The sequence below is a fragment of the Bos taurus genome, chromosome 15 (assembly GCF_002263795.3).
Source record: "Bos taurus isolate L1 Dominette 01449 registration number 42190680 breed Hereford chromosome 15, ARS-UCD2.0, whole genome shotgun sequence".
NCBI lineage: Eukaryota > Metazoa > Chordata > Mammalia > Artiodactyla > Bovidae > Bos > Bos taurus.
The window spans coordinates 81,764,240-81,780,388 of NC_037342.1; the positions used below are offsets into that span (position 1 = coordinate 81,764,240).

A 16,149-nucleotide genomic window follows, 5' to 3' on the forward strand; every position below is an offset into this window, starting at 1 on the left:
AATGGTTTGTGAATTTTAAAAAGATTATACCTAAGATGAGGAGGACTCCAGGGGGCTTCCTGATCATGAATCTGGGGCCTCCATACAGGCCTTGTGTTTAGAAGGTCCTGCTCTGAGTTTAAAGCTCTGCTCTTGCCAACTTAAAATTGTCATACATTTTTAACAAGGAGCTTAACATTTTAGTTTTTACACTGGGATCTGCAATGTATGTAGGCAAAATCATTCTTCACACTTGAAATACTCCAGAGGGGCTTAGTACTTCACAAGGAAAATTTTCTGGAAAATGAAGATTCTTGATTATTTTCTCCAAAAGGAAAAACTATCCCTATCATTAGGGACACTCTATTGCTGTGGTCTTTCATTTGGTTCTGTGTGTGTGTGTGTGTGTGTGTGTGTGTTAGTCATTCAGTCAATTCTGACTCTTTGTGACTCTTTGGACTGTAACTTGCCAGGCTCCTCTGTCCATGGAATTCTACAGGCAATTATACTGGAGTGGGTAGCCATTCCCTTCTCCAGGGGATTTTCCTGACCCAGGGATTGAACTGATGTCTATTTGGTTCGGAGGGATATACATTTAACTATCTCTGTTATTCCTTGACAGGACACGCTGGCATGTCAAGTCAAACCACAGGGGCCCTCAATACTAGATTCAAGACATAACATGAAAGCATATGTATTTCATTCTTCCCATGTATGGGTCCACTGTTTTGAAATAAATATATATTTTTATATGTGTTGTAAATCATTTAGCATGGAAAGAAATAGTCACAGAAGAAAACAATACATAGAGAATTGATAAGTCAAAGAAATCCTTTTTAGAATCATTTGAATTGGTACTATTTTCATTTTAAGAGATATCTTTATAACTATTATCATATCTCTGATCGATTCTTAGTATTCTAATATTACCAATTTAAAAGCTGGGCTAAGGTTTCCCTCTTCGCTCAGTGGTAAAGAATCTGCCTGCAAATTCAGGAGACATGAATTTGATTCTTGGTCTAGGACGATTCCAGCCCCAGGGCAAGTAAGCCCATGTGCCACAACTGTTGATCCTGTGCTCTAGAGCTCAGGAATGGCAACAACTGAGCCCACAGGCCGCAACTACTGAAGCCCACGTGCCCCAGAGCCCGTGATCTGCCCATTCAACACAACTAGAGAAGCTTACAGAGCAATGGAGACCCAGCACACCAAAAAATAATAAAAAACTTTTTTTTAAGCTAGGCTATGTTATTCTTAGAGGTTCACAAGAACAATCGGAGCAGCCTCTACTTTGAGCCTGAATGGTGATCTGTCAGTTGGTGACCTGACTGTATATGGGAAGGAAAAAACATAAAATGTGTCCTGAGATGACCATCTGAAGACAAAGGGTCATGTCTGACTGTAAAACTAAATGTTATCTTTACTTCAGTAAATTAAAATATGCTTACATTACTATCTCCCTTGTCTTATACTCTGCAAGGCTTTTTTCATTAAAATTATCACATGAAGATGTTACTCTGGGTGATGAGTTGATAAAGATGAAAATTGAGATAAAGATGCCCATTTGATGATGTTTATTATCGTTGAACAAAGAATAAAATAAAAGCACTCAGTAATAACCTATAGCAAGGATGATTGGCATGAACATTAATTATTTAAATGAATTAGTATCAAATAGAGAGTTTTTTTTTAAAATAAAATGACATGCAAAATGACTCTTTCTATTTAAAAGTATATATGTTTATATTTAAGAATGTGTTATCAGACACCAAAACCATTGCTTCAAATTATAATATAAAAAAAAAGGTGAATCCCATTTGTCTCTTGAATTTATTTTTCTGTCCACACATAGGTGTGTGAGTTGCATGTGATTGGCATGAAGAAGGTACATGTGAGCATGTACTTAAATATGCAGGTGAGTATAAATGTGCTTATGAAAGTGTGGATGATCACGGAAACAAATATACAATAAAAGTAATTAAAATGGAAATTTAAAAATATGAATTATAGCTTCATGATTGATTCTTCCAATGTTATTATTCCTGAGATCTCATTTTGTCAACACATTTGCTTCCTAGACTTAAAAAGAACTTGAGAAAGGATGTAAAAACATTTTTATAATTGTTGACATAACAAGTCAATATTTTCCCTAGCTTGATATGACTTATATGAAACCATACTGTTGTTGTATATACATAATTAAAATATATGTCTTATTGAAGACTTTGCTTTCCCCACAGCCATTTTTAGGTCTATTTTATTTTATTTTTTAACTTTTTATTTTGTACTGGGATATAGCTGATTCACAATGTTGTGATAGTTTCAGATCAACAGTGAAGGGGCTCAGCCAGACATACACATACATCCACTCTCCCCCGAGCTCCCCCTCCATCCAGGCTGCCACGTAACATTGAGCAGCGTTCCATGCGCCCTACAGTAGGCCCTTCATCCATTTTAAATACAGCAGTGTGTGCATCTCCGTCCCAAACTCCCTAATTATCCCTTCCCCATCATTCCCCCTACCCCAGCAACCGTAAGCTCATTCTCAGGGTCCCCACAGCCTTTTTAGCGCCCTCTTGACCTCTTTGTTCCGCAGACTATAGATCAGCGGATTCAGCATGGGGATGACTATGGCGTAGGACACAGACGCCATCTTGTCTGTGCTCATGGAATGGCGGGAGCCGGGCTGTAGGTACATGAAGGCGCCTGTCCCATAGAAGATGGAGACGGAAGTGAGGTGGGACGCACAGGTGGAAAAGGCCTTCTGATGTCCTTCAGATGAGTGCACCCTCAGAATGGTGACAAAGATAAACAGGTAAGAGATCAAGATGACCATAATAGTGAAGATGATATTGAAGCCTGCCAAAATAAAAAACACCATCTCACTTCTGTTGCTGTCTGAGCATGAGAGAGCCAGGACGGGAGTAACATCACAGAAAAAGTGATCAACCACATTGGATCTGCAGAAAGAGAGACTGAATGTATTCCAAGTGTGCATGGAGGCCTGGAGGAAGCCAAAGACATAGCATCCTACAACCATCCAGGCACACACCCTTGCTGTCATGATGTTCGTGTAATGGAGTGGCTTGCACACTGCTGCATGACGGTCATAGGCCATTGAAGCCAAGAGAAAAGTTTCCACAACAAGAAAGCCAACAAAAAAGAAAAGCTGAGTGGTACAAGCTTTGTAGGAAATGACCTTGTCTCCCGTGAGGAATCCAGCCATCACTTTGGGAGTGACGGCTGTGGAGTAACCAAAGTCCATTAGGGAGAGGTGGCTGAGGAAGATGTACATGGGAGTGTGGAGACGAGAGTCCAGCAGGATCAGCGTGATCACCCCCAGGTTCCCAACCAGAGTGAGGAGGTAGATGAGAGCGAACAGTAGAAAGAGTGGGACCTGCAGTTGTGGGTCATCAGTTATCCCAGCAAGAATGAACTCAGTCACGACTGTACTGTTCTCCATGGGGGTTATTTATGCATTATGAAGATGCACTATATCCATGAGAAAAGAGGGTTCAGGTAGTAACTGAGCTCAGAACCATAATTGCATTCAAGTTATGCTTTATATCTGAATTGTCCGAATTTAACATGGGCATAAGAATGAAGAGACTTATGCAAAATCACTGCAGAGATCTGTTAAAAATGAAATTTGTTAGGGTACTTCCCTGGTGGTTTGGTGGTTAAGACTCCATGCTCCCAGTGAGGGGGTGCAGGTTTGATCCCTGGTTGGGAATGGAGAGCTCATATTCCACATGGTATGGCCAAAAAAAAAAAGTAAATAAATTAATTAAACTTAGATTTGCTATCCTTCCATTCAGATTTTCAAACAGAATATTCATGCAATAAAATAGATTACTGTAACTTAATTCATTTCATTGTAGTTACCACTGGTGTATCAAGAGCAGTATTTTATTCTAGTAATGCAAATTTTAATATATCATGTTCAAGACTTCAATAGTCTCACAGGTAATAGGATACATAGAACAAGTAATTCCCACAGAGTGGGATACTGAGAAAGTCCTCTATAAAAAATAAAGACATCAGAGAGTAAAAGTTTAAAGTGTAAGTCCAGACTAAGAATATCTGAGTGCAAATTCTATCTCCGCCTTGTATGAGATGACCGGGTATTGCTTAATATCATTTGGCCATCATTTTTCCCTTGAACTCATCAACAGACTGAAGTGATAATGCAAACTGGCACTGTAGGCTTTTACACATTATGACTTCTTAGTTACTCAGTCAAGTTGGACATTTTGCAACCCCATGGACTGTAGCCCACCAGGCTCCTCTATCCATGGGGATTCTCCAGGCAAAAATACTGGAGTGGGTTGCCATACACATTATGACTAGGACGGAGTTATTGGTCTATGCATTGATTACAGGAGTGAATGCTGTAATCGAGAAATTTCAGATAACTCTGAAATCAAACATCCTATATGCTCACTCATTCACTTGTCTTCTTTCCCCAAATCCTTTCACTTTCATATTCTGTCCATAATTTCCTCCAATTTTTCAAATAATAACCCTGTTTTACTCAAGTCATAAACAGTGCAGCTATGCCAAGTCAGAATTGATTTATTTTCTGAGTCATCTTGTGTATTAACCAGAGTGTCTGAGCCTCGGTTTCTCCTGTAAAATGGAATAAAGAATACCATCTAGCACTTAACCAGATTCAATCAATATAGATATTCTTACTGTTAGAAGATAGTGACAGAATCTGTCTAGAGACCCAAACATCAATGAGGCTAGGGAAAACTTCCATTCGAGCAGGAAGTGTGGGGCACTGTGCTTTCTCCCATTTCATTTTTCTGTGCATTAATCCCATTAATCTCTGCAGAAGTTAATGATGGCTTGGAGCAAGGTGATAGTGAATGAAGTAGTGAAAATAATCTAGTTATCAGTGTGATTTCAAAATAGAGCTTGCTGGATTTCCTGATGTATTCAGTGTCGGACATTAGAGGGAACAGTGTTGATTCCTTTTTTTTTTTGTACAGTCCTAGAGGGAATGGTGTAGAAGAAGCAGATGTTTGAGAAAGGACAAGAAAGATGATTTCAGATTAGTCATGCTGAGTTCGAGATTTTTTAGGCCATCTAACTTAGAAGGATTGCATAAACAATTGGACTTGTTGCATCAGATTTTATTAAATCAAAGTATATTGGCAATTGCTATGGTTTAACCTTCTCATATTACATGAAATCCACAAAACTAAGTGACATCACTTAAGGAAGGAGATTGGAGGACAAAAAAAATCAGGGTATGCTAATGTTACAAAGTCAAGATCATGGAGCAATACAGCTCTAAGAGGGAAGAAGGAAAGAAAATTGTCACCTCTGAGATGAGTGCTAGGGAAGCTCTGTCCCTGGACACAGTTTTCATCTGGGCGAGTAGGTTGAGGGACCTTCCAGGGGAGAAGTTAAGTGTATACTGGTTATACTGATAACTGTAAATTCCAGAAGGAAGAGTAGAGTAATTTCAGGAGTTGGGCAGGAGTGGCTGCTGGGCTAGTTTCGTGGTGAGTGACACACAGTAGGCGATGATGACCAGCCTATGAGCCTGTGGGCTGAAAAGGGAGGGTAAAGGTCTTGACGGAAGCCTCCTGACCCTGCTGGTGGTGTTAGGGAGGTCACAGGGAGGCATTATTATCCAAAGAAGATACCTTCTTGTTTATTGTTTACCTAAGTCAATACTCATATATTAAGTAAGTAAGTGTTAGTCACTCAGTCATGCCCAGCTCTTTCAGCCCACCAGGCTCCTCTGTCCATGGGATTTTCCAGGCAAAAATACTGGAGTGGGCTGCCATTTCCTTTTCCAGGGGGATCTTCCCAACCCAGGGATCAAACCCAGGTCTCCTGTACTGCAGGCAGATTCTTTACCAACTGAGCTACAAAGGAAGCCCATATATTAGATGTCCATAAATCGGGGGAGGAAGAATATACTGGAAACATTTCATTTTATTTTTTACCATTTCTCTTCTCAATAATGTAAAGGAGTGTGTCTTAATTGGGCATTTTCCTACAAGGGAGACAAAATAGTTTCAGGCACATTCTTGTGATAACATTAATCTACTGATAAGAATTATAAAAATCTTTGAATCATGTATTGACCTTTTAGCAGTCTTTCTTTAAGGATTTTTATGGATCAGATCAGCATATATTGGGTGTTCAGGACATAATTAAAAAGTGCACAAGAAGCTATGTGCCCTCAATTACAATTCAGATTCATTCTTCAAAGAATAACAGGGGTTTCAAAGCTCTCATGAAGTCTTCAGCAACTCCTCTCTAGACAGTGCCTTTCCGTTATAACCTATGGAGCCCCATGGGTCACTTTGTTAGTCGTATTTGTTTTATCCTAAGTTAAGCTTCATCCACCATACAGATCATCTATACTGTATAAGTGGAGAAACGTAATGGATTAAACTATGAGAGTTAAAACTACTGAGCGCTTTCTATTTTCTGGACACCATATAACATTGTGCATATCTACATTGACTCATCTCCCAATCATGGGAGATATTATTCCCATTTCACATATGGGGAAACTGAAGCTTGCTGACAAGAAATTACACACTGACATCCATAAAGCTAGCAAGTAGCAGAGCTGGTACTTGAAGTCATGTCAGAGCCTGAGCTCTTGATCACTAAAACATATTCTCCTAATATTTTAGATATAATCTAAACTCTCTATCCCAGCACTTGGCACAAAAAAAATTATTATATTGGCTTATTCATGAGTGAGATGATTTCTTGAGTTCATCATTCACAGGCAATGTAGGAGGTAAAAAGCTTAGCTTTGGGAATCAAACATACAATTAGCTAGTGGTAATTTGCTTAATACACTATCTTTCAGAATCCCAGCCCAGTGATAAGGACGATATCCACACAAGTATACCATCTAGTTCCTCTCCCCTCTCTCCAGAAAGAAAGATTAAAAAAAAAAAAAAATACTTCTACACCTAGAAGTTGCATAAGTTTTGAGTAACCTCAATTAATAAGCCACATAGAGTGTTGGAATTTGTGCAGTTATTCATCCAACATTTATTCTTTCTCCAAGTACTAAGTAAGTGCTTACAGTATATCCAGTTGTGTCCTAATTCTAAGGTTTACAATGACATAAGAATATATATATATATATTCCCTGATCAGAAAGTGTATAAGATGAAGACAGTTATATACAATGATCATTATTATGATATATTCTTATTCTTTATTCCCAAGAAGAGAGCATCACTTTTGTCCCTCAGGTCAGTGGGATGGTACCATGATCTAATTTACAGTCTAGTTCACCAGGCAATATATCTAATAGTTAATAATTCTGGGTGCCTAATGCCAGCAAAGCTTCAGAATGACAACTGGGGGACTTCCCTAGTGGTCCATTGGCTAAGATTCTGCACTTTCAATGCAGGGGGCCCAGGTTTGATTCCTGGTTGGGGAATCAGACCCCACGTGCTGCAAATAAAAGTTTGCATGCAGCAAGGAAGGTTAAAGATCCTGTGCTACAACTAGGACCTGGTGCCGGGAGACAAACAAAAACAAACAAATATTTTAAAAAAAAAGAATGAAACTGCAATCCAGGTTTCCTCATTCCTGTGAATTCTCCTTTCTGACGTGATTTTTACACCTCTTCTTTCAGTGCATTTTTACTATGGGTCTGTTAGCCTGAACCCTCCGTGCTTATCACTCTCTATTCCTCCTCTTTTCATAAACACTGTCACGTGCTCTCCAGATTTTCATAAATTTTCCAGTTGAGATGCAAAGACATTGGGATTAGCCAATGGAGCTAAAATTACCAATTACCATACCCCCAAAGAGGAAATTTAAAAATAAGAAAGGTTTAACAACTTGTTTAAATTCTACATAGTCAAGCATGGGGAGGCAGAGACTCAGGACCCTCTTGTTTCTTTTGTTTGTTTTAACATGGTAAATGCATATTCTCCTTAAGAATTTCTATGGCGTTGGTGACACAGTCTCTTATTTTAAAATTACAGACACATAGTAACATTCCATTCAAAATGTTCAGTAATCAGTTATGAATAAATAGAGATGGAAACAGGTGCCTTGATGTATTTTCCTGGTTACCTCTGCCCTGAAAAATTTATACAGATTGCAGATTTAATTGGATGCTTACCTTGCTCCCTGGACAATGAACAGGCGAATTCAACACTTTCACATATGAGTCTCAAATCAGAAATTCAGTCCATAAAAGAAAAGAAACATTCTACTGAAATGTTCTGAGTCTTTGACCAAAGGAAAAAGTTCTTCACAGTAAACAGAGATTTTGAAAAAAAAAAAAACAAAAAACTACTGAATGGCAGAAAAGTAGTTAACATGACTTGCACAGAAAAAGCTGCTGATCTTTCTTCTTCTTAATAAGTAAATCACTTAATTTCCTTAAGCAACTATATATTCATCTAGAAAATGGGGATATTAGAAAGGCAGCCCCAAACAACACCCTCCCTGAAAGACTACCGCTGTCATGAGAAAAGAAGAGAATCCTTGTAGTGTCCTGAAAATGGTGATCACCACAATCAAAGTCATGATTATTTGCCCTGGTCATTATTGCAGGCTCCCTGTACATCTCGGTTTGGGTAAGGCCATCATATCTGTTTAGACAAGTACTGACAATCATTTAAATGAATGAATGGTCAAGGGGCTCTAGCCCTTGGTCTGTTACCTATAATAAAAGGCCAGATGGAGTTATTGGAAACTGGAAGAGAGAGAGAACATTATAAACTCATGGACTTCTCAGGGACAAAGTCCCCATGAGAGCAACAGGTCCTAATCTCACTACTGGAGAACAGGTAATGAATGTGTCTATAAGAATCCAGCTCTGCTTGTTGAGGGAGGTCATTAGTGTATTAGCATAATGCGTATTAACTCTCTATGACCATGCTAACATCAAGTTGTATCTTTATTTCTAGGGCCCAGTATTGACATAAACATGGGAGGATAGGGAGAGAGGTCTGCCATGAAGCCAAATGGATCCCAGAAAGAATTTCATGCCTTATTTCATCTGAAATATTTGAACTATTAATTATAATTATCATTTTTTCAACTGTGTATTGGTCCCAAATGAGTTGAACCATAGTCCTAGCCTTGGGTGTTCATATCCAGGCAAAAGAAACATGTGCTTAGTCTCATATGCGTAGGTTTACTGGAGAACACAAACAAGAAAGAAACTCAGAAAAAGGATATAAAATTATAAATGGAGCAGGTGCCCATATAAGATAAAAATCTACCCTAAATTGACAGGCCAGAATGTTTTCTCAAGAGAAGCAACACCTCAGCTAATACATAAAGGATGAATAAATGTACATGGGGAAAACTTCACAAAGGATGAAGCTATGGTCAGGACTCAAGTTGTCAAAGAAGTTGTCAGAATCTGAATAAGCCAGAGGGATTGCCCACAGTTAGCAAGACGTGTTCCTTGGAAGTTTGTTTTCAGGGTCTGTCACAGAATAAAATTCATAAACAAATGCAAACAAACAAAACTGCTCATCCCAAATGTCAAAATTATCAGGAGGACAACTAAAATAAACTAATTAATGTAAAAATAAAATTATCAGGCGGAATGATTGGTATGGGTTGTAGGAAAAGCATGGACAACTGGTAAGAATAACTCAACTCTTGTCCTACATAAAGGAAAAACCACTGGGGTTGGCAATTAGTTTCAGATTGGAGTACATTTTATTCTCACTCATTAGGAATCTGTATCATGTGTGCCAAGTCATATCCTATTTCTCAGGGAGAATCCATCACATTTAAAGTTATTCCCAACAGCCTGTGAGTTTTAAAAGCTTCAGTAGAGTAATTCCTAGGATTTACCTTGTGATTTTGGGGTGGTTAATATCTACTGTATTGAGAAACGACCAAATAGAATTCTCATACACCAAAGTATTCAGGCTGCACATATCTTTCAATAAGTAATAGACGAACAATGTTTGGTGTTTATTGTTTTTGTCCTGGTAGAAACAGTTCTACTCTTATTACCAGAGATGCATTAGAATCTTTCTTCTAAGTTCATGGTGCAGACTATCCATATAGTATCAGACATATGAGCATATAAAGTGCAAACAAACGTAACTAAATTTAAACACCAGATTCTATCCTTTGTACTATGAAACCTTTATACATCATTGTATCATAATATGCTTGGAAGGTAATTTTTATGTGTTATCTCATTGCAGTGCCTAAAGTGATAATCACTCAAAAATGTTATTATGGTTATTGTTATTCTTTTATTAACTTACAAAGATTCCTTAAGAACACACAACATATTAAAACCTTTTTTTCCCAGAAATACAGAAGCTTACATTTTAAACTGGAATATTAAAAAATGCATACAAATTATTATGCTGCAAATAAAATGTGATGATTATGGTCTGCTGCTGCTAAGTCACTTCAGTCGTGCCCGACTCTGTGCAACCCCATAGACAGCAGCCCACTAGGCTCCTCTGTCCCTGGGATTTTCCAGGCAAGAGTACTGGAGTGGGTTGCCAATCAGGTGCTATTAGCATTTAGAATGACTGTAATGTTGCCTTCATTAGTAGTATAATGCGTGTGTGTGTGTGTGTGTGTGTATATATGTATGTGTGTATGTATATGTGTATATATATATATATATATAAATATAGTATTATGTATGCTATGGGCTTCTCTTGTGGCTCAGCTGGTAAAGAATCCGCCTGCAATGTGGGAGACCTGGGTTTCATTCCTGGATTGGGAAGATCTCCTGGAGAAGGGAAAGGCTACCCATCCCAGTGTTCTGGGCAGGAGAATTCCATGGACTATACAGTCCATGGAAAAAGGGTTGCAAACAGTCGGACATGACTTTCACTTTTTCATGTATGTTATGCCAATAATATACACAATATAGTATATGGCTGCTGAACATATATGCCAGGCCTTACCTAATACAGCACTCACAAAAAACTCCCATGTAGACATTATTATGATTGCCTTCTAAAAATGAGAAAGAAAAAAATAAACACATTTGAGAAGTTAAGTAACTTGGAAAAAACACAAAGCAGAGGTAAATGTGAGAATTCAGGCTTTAGAAATACTAAGTATTAATACATTTAAGCTGTATGCTTTTCTGCTAAGAAGGGTGTTCATACACAGTACAGAACAGATGATATATGGTCAAAAGTGGATCGCAACAAGGCTACTTGTCTCAAAATGTGCTCCACAGAAATCCCTTTCCTCAAGATGGTAATATTTTTTCAGCTGTTCACATCTTTAGCAGCATTTGGTGTTAGTGTTCTGGACTTCGGCCATTCTGAAAAATGTGCAGTGTTCTTTCATTGTTATTTTGATTTGCATTTTCACAATGACCTAAAAAGTGGAGACTAACTTAATTTTAAATACTAATGGTTGTAATTTTTAAGAGATTATATCTAAGAAGGGGAGGACTCTTCAGGGCTCGCTTCATGAGCAAGAATCCACTGCCGTCACTCAGACCTTGTGCTTAGAAGGTTCTGCTCTGGGTTTAACACTCTGCCCTTGCCAAATTAAAATTACTAAACATTTTTAACAAGGGACTCAACATCTTTGCTTTTCCACTGGGATCTTCAAATTTCATAGCCAAAAGTGATTCTTTGCCCTTAAATCTCCAGGGAGGTTTTCCCATTTTATAAGGATAACTCACAGAAAATGAAGAACCTGGTTCCTTTTCTCGTACAAGGTGATAGTCCATCCCTACTAGGAGAGATAATCTATTCCTATGATATTTCACTTGGTTCTGAGGGATACATACTTCATTATCTCTGTCACTCCATAACAGGACGTGCTGGCCCTTCAAGTCAAACCACAGGAGCCCTTGATACTAGATTTCAGACATCACATGAAAAAAAATGTACTACACCTTGAAATAAATATATATTTTCATATATTTTATATTATATATGTATTCTAATGCATTTAGCCTAGAAAAATATTCACAGGAAAACCCACTACATCATATCAGGTAAGATCAGTCGCTCAGTCATATCCGACTTTTTGCTACCCCATGAATCGCAGCACGCCAGGCCTCCCTGTCCATCACCAACTCCCGGAGTTCACCCAAACTCACGTCCATCGAGTCAGTGATGCCATTCAGCCATCTCATCCTCTGTCGTCCCCTTCTCCTCTTGCCCCCAATCCCTCCCAGCATCAGAGTCTTTTCCAATGAGTCGACTCTTCGCATGAGGAGGCCAAAGTACTGGAGTTTCAGCTTTAGCATCATTCCTTCCAAAGAAATCCCAAGGCTGATCTCCTTCAGAATGGAGTGGTTGGATCTCCTTGCAGTCCAAGGGACTCTCAAGAGTCTTCTCCAACACCACAGTTTAAAAGCATCAATTGTTTGGCACTCAGCTTTCTTCACAGTCCAACTCTCACATCCATACATGACCACAGGAAAAACCATAGCCTTGACTAGACGGACCTTTGTTGGCAAAGTAATGTCTCTGCTTTTGAATATGCTATCTAGGTTGGTCATAACTTTCCTTCCAAGGAGTAAGCGTCTTTTAATTTCATGGCTGCAGTCACCATCTGTAGTGATTTTGGAGCCCACAAAAATAAAGTCTGACACTGTTTCCACTGTTTCCCCATCTATTTCCCATGAAGTGGTGGGACCAGATGCCATGATCTTCGTTTTCTGAATGTTAAGCTTTAAGCCAACTTTTTCACTCTCCACTTTCACTTTCATCAAGAGGCTTTTGAGTTCCTCTTCACTTTCTGCCATAAGAGTGGTGTCATCTGCGTATCTGAGGTTATTGATATTTCTCCCCGCAATCTTGATTCCTGCTTGTGTTTCTTCCAGTCCAGCGTTTCTCATGATGTACTCTGCATATAAGTTAAATAAACAGGGTGACAATATACAGCCTTGATGTACTCCTTTTCCTATTTGGAACCAGTCTGTTGTTTCATGTCCAGTTCTAACTGTTGCTTCCTGACCTTCCATACAAATTTCTCAAGAGGCAGGTCAGGTAGTCTGGTATTCCCATCTCTTTCAGAATTTTCCACAGTTTATTGTGATCCAAACAGTCAAAGGCTTTGGCATAGTCAATCAAGCAGAAATAGATGTTTTTCTGAAACTCTCTTGCTTTTTCCATGATCCAGCGGATGTTGGCAATTTGATCTCTGGTTCCTCTGCCTTTTCTAAAACCAGCTTGAACATCAGGAAGTTCACAGTTCACATATTGCTGAAGCCTGGCTTGGAGAATTTTGAGCATTACTTTACTAGTGTGTGAGATAAGTGCAATTGTGCAGTAGTTTGAGCTACCCACTACATAGGAAATGATAATTCAAAGAAATTCTCTTTAGACTCAATTAATTTGATACTGTTCTCTTTGTAAAAGATATTTTTATAAGTATCATCATATCTTTGAATGAGTCTTAGTGTTCTAATATACCCAACTTTAAAAAGTATGTTAGGTTATTCTTAGAGTGTGGTAAGTATCAGTCAGTTCAGCCTTCAACTTGAGCCTGAATGGAGATCTGTCCATTGGTGACCTGACTGTCCACAGGAAGGAAGGAACATAAAATGTGTCCTGGGCTGAGCATCTGAAGACAAAGAGTCAAGGCTTACTGTAAACTTAAAAGTTGTTATTTTTACTTCAGTGAGTTAAAACATGTTTTCATTAGTTCCTTATCTTATACTCTGCTATTCTTTTTTCATTAAAATTGTCACATAAAGATGATAATATGGGTAATGTGTCAATAAAGATGAAAATTGAGCTAAGTAAAGATGCTCATATGGGGTCATTCCTGGTTGTCCAGTGGTTAGGAGTCTGCCTAACAGTGCACAGGGTGAGGGTCCCATCCCTTGTCTGGCAAGATCTCACATTCTGCCAAGCACTAAGCCTGTGAGCCACAACTACTGAGCCTTCATTCTAGGGCCTCAAGCTGCAAGTGCGGAGCCCAGCCCAGAGAGCCTGCGCTCCGAAGCCAGAGACGCCCACAATGGCAAGCCTGTGCACTGCACGGAAAAGCAGCCCCTGCTCATCACATTTAGAGAAAGCCTGCACGAGTCCATGAAGACTCAGAAGAGCCATAAAGAAATAAAGAAAGAAAACGTTTTAAAAAGAGGTTCATATAGTGATGTTTATTATCACTGAAAAAAGAATAAGACAAAAGCATTATGTAGTAAACCTAGAGCAAAGGATATTCGGGACAAATATTATTAAAATGAAATATCTTCAAATAAAGAGTTGTGTGTGTGTGTCTTTAATTTACATAGCAAATGTTTATTTCTATTTAAAAACATACAGATTAATATTTAGGAATGTGTTGCTGCTGCTGCTGCTGCTAAATCGCGTCAGTCGTGTCCGACTCTGTGCAACCCCATAGACGACAGCCCACCAGGCTCCCCCGTCCCTGGGACTCTCCAGGCAAGAACACTGGAGTCGGTTGCCATTTCCTTCTCCAATGCATGAAAGTGAAAAGTGAAAGTGAAGTTGCTCAGTCGTGTCCGACTCTGTGAGACCCCATGGACTGCAGCCTACCAGGCTTCTCCATCCATGGGATTCTCCAGGCAAGAGTAGTGGAGTGGGGTGCCACGGCCTTATCAGACACCAAAACCATTGCTTCAGGCTATACTATAAAACTAGACAAGGCCCATTTGTCTCTTGAACTCATTTTTCTGTTCACTCATGAGTGTGTGAGTTGCATGTGGTTTACATTGGTAAGACGCATGTGGGCATGTATTTAAATATGCATATAAGCATAAATATACATATGAATGTGGGTAATTATGGAAACAAATATGCAGTAAAAATTAATTTAAAAGAAAATTTGAAATATAAATCATAGGTTCATGGTTGATTCTCCTTAAGTTATTATTCCTGAGAACTCATTTTGTCCACATGTTTGCTTCCTAGACTCAAAAAGAACTTGAGAAAGGACATAAAATATTTAGATAATTATTGACCTAGCAAGTCAGTATTTTCCTTAGCAAGTATAGGAAACCATACTACTGTTGTTTCTATATAATTAAGACATGAATCTTACAGAAAACGTTGCTCTCCCCACAGCCTTTTTAGCGCCCTCTTGACCTCTTTGTTCCGCAGACTATAGATCAGCGGATTCAGCATGGGGATGACTATGGCGTAGGACACAGACGCCATCTTGTCTGTGCTCATGGAATGGCGGGAGCCGGGCTGTAGGTACATGAAGGCGCCTGTCCCATAGAAGATGGAGACGGAAGTGAGGTGGGACGCACAGGTGGAAAAGGCCTTCTGATGTCCTTCAGATGAGCGCACCCTCAGAATGGTGACAAAGATAAACAGGTAAGAGATCAAGATGATCAGGAGAGTAAAGGCGATATTGAAGCTCACCAAAACAAAAAACACTATCTCGCTTCTGTTGTTATCTGAGCATGAGAGAGCCAGGACAGGAGTAGCATCACAGAAAAAGTGATCAATCACGTTGGATCTGCAGAAAGAGAGACTGAATGCATTCCAAGTGTGCACAGAGGCCACTAGAAAACCGAGGACGTAGGCCGCTACGACCATCCAGGCACACACTCTTGGTGTCATGATGTTGGTGTAATGCAGTGGCTTGCACACTGCTGCATGACGGTCATAGGCCATTAAAGGCAAGAGAAAAGTTTCCACAGCGAGAAAGACAGCAAAAAAGAAAAACTGAGCAGCACAAGCTTTGTAGGAAATGACCTTGTCTCCCGTGAGGAATCCAGCCATCACTTTGGGAGTGACGGCTGTGGAGTAACCAAAGTCCATCAGGGAGAGGTGGCTGAGGAAGACGTACATGGGAGTGTGGAGACGAGAGTCCAGCAGGATCAGCGTGATCACCCCCAGGTTCCCAACCAGAGTGAGGAGGTAGATGAGTGTGAACACTAGAAAGAGTGGGATCTGCAGTTGTGGGTCATCAGTTATCCCGGCAAGAATGAACTCAGTCACGACTGTACTGTTCTCCATGGGGGTTATTTATGCATTATCAAAATGCACTATATCAATGAGAAAAGTGGATCTGGGTTGTAACTGTATAACTGTATAACTATATAAGGTATACTATCCAAGGTCTACCTTATAGGAGAATTCGCTCAGTTTAACATGGATGTAACAACAAAAGTTAAGTTTTAAACAATGGTAGAAACACAGAATATTCTAGCTTAAAGAATTTTTAAGATAATATAACCCAATCATCTGTCCTCATAAATGATTGAATCTTAAGTTC

General features: G+C 39.2%; 2 protein-coding genes across 2 annotated transcripts; both read right to left on the reverse strand.

Moving 5' to 3' along the window:
* Window positions 1-2,524: 2,524 nt before the first annotated feature.
* Window positions 2,525-3,442, reverse strand: OR5B144 (olfactory receptor family 5 subfamily B member 144). The gene has a single exon (NM_001389962.1). It carries the CDS (start codon window positions 3,440-3,442, stop codon window positions 2,525-2,527), a length of 918 nt encoding a protein of 305 aa, NP_001376891.1.
* Window positions 3,443-14,960: 11,518 nt separating this feature from the next.
* Window positions 14,961-15,890, reverse strand: OR5B150 (olfactory receptor family 5 subfamily B member 150). Its single transcript, NM_001390696.1, has one exon. The coding sequence runs from the start codon at window positions 15,888-15,890 to the stop codon at window positions 14,961-14,963; it is 930 nt and encodes a 309-aa protein (NP_001377625.1).
* Between the last annotated feature and the right edge of the window lie 259 nt (window positions 15,891-16,149).

Coding starts and splice junctions, on each gene's coding strand:
- OR5B144 (NM_001389962.1), bottom strand. CDS start 3,442: ATGGAGAACAGTACAGTCGTGACTGAGTTCATTCTTGCTGGGATAACT.
- OR5B150 (NM_001390696.1), bottom strand. CDS start 15,890: ATGGAGAACAGTACAGTCGTGACTGAGTTCATTCTTGCCGGGATAACT.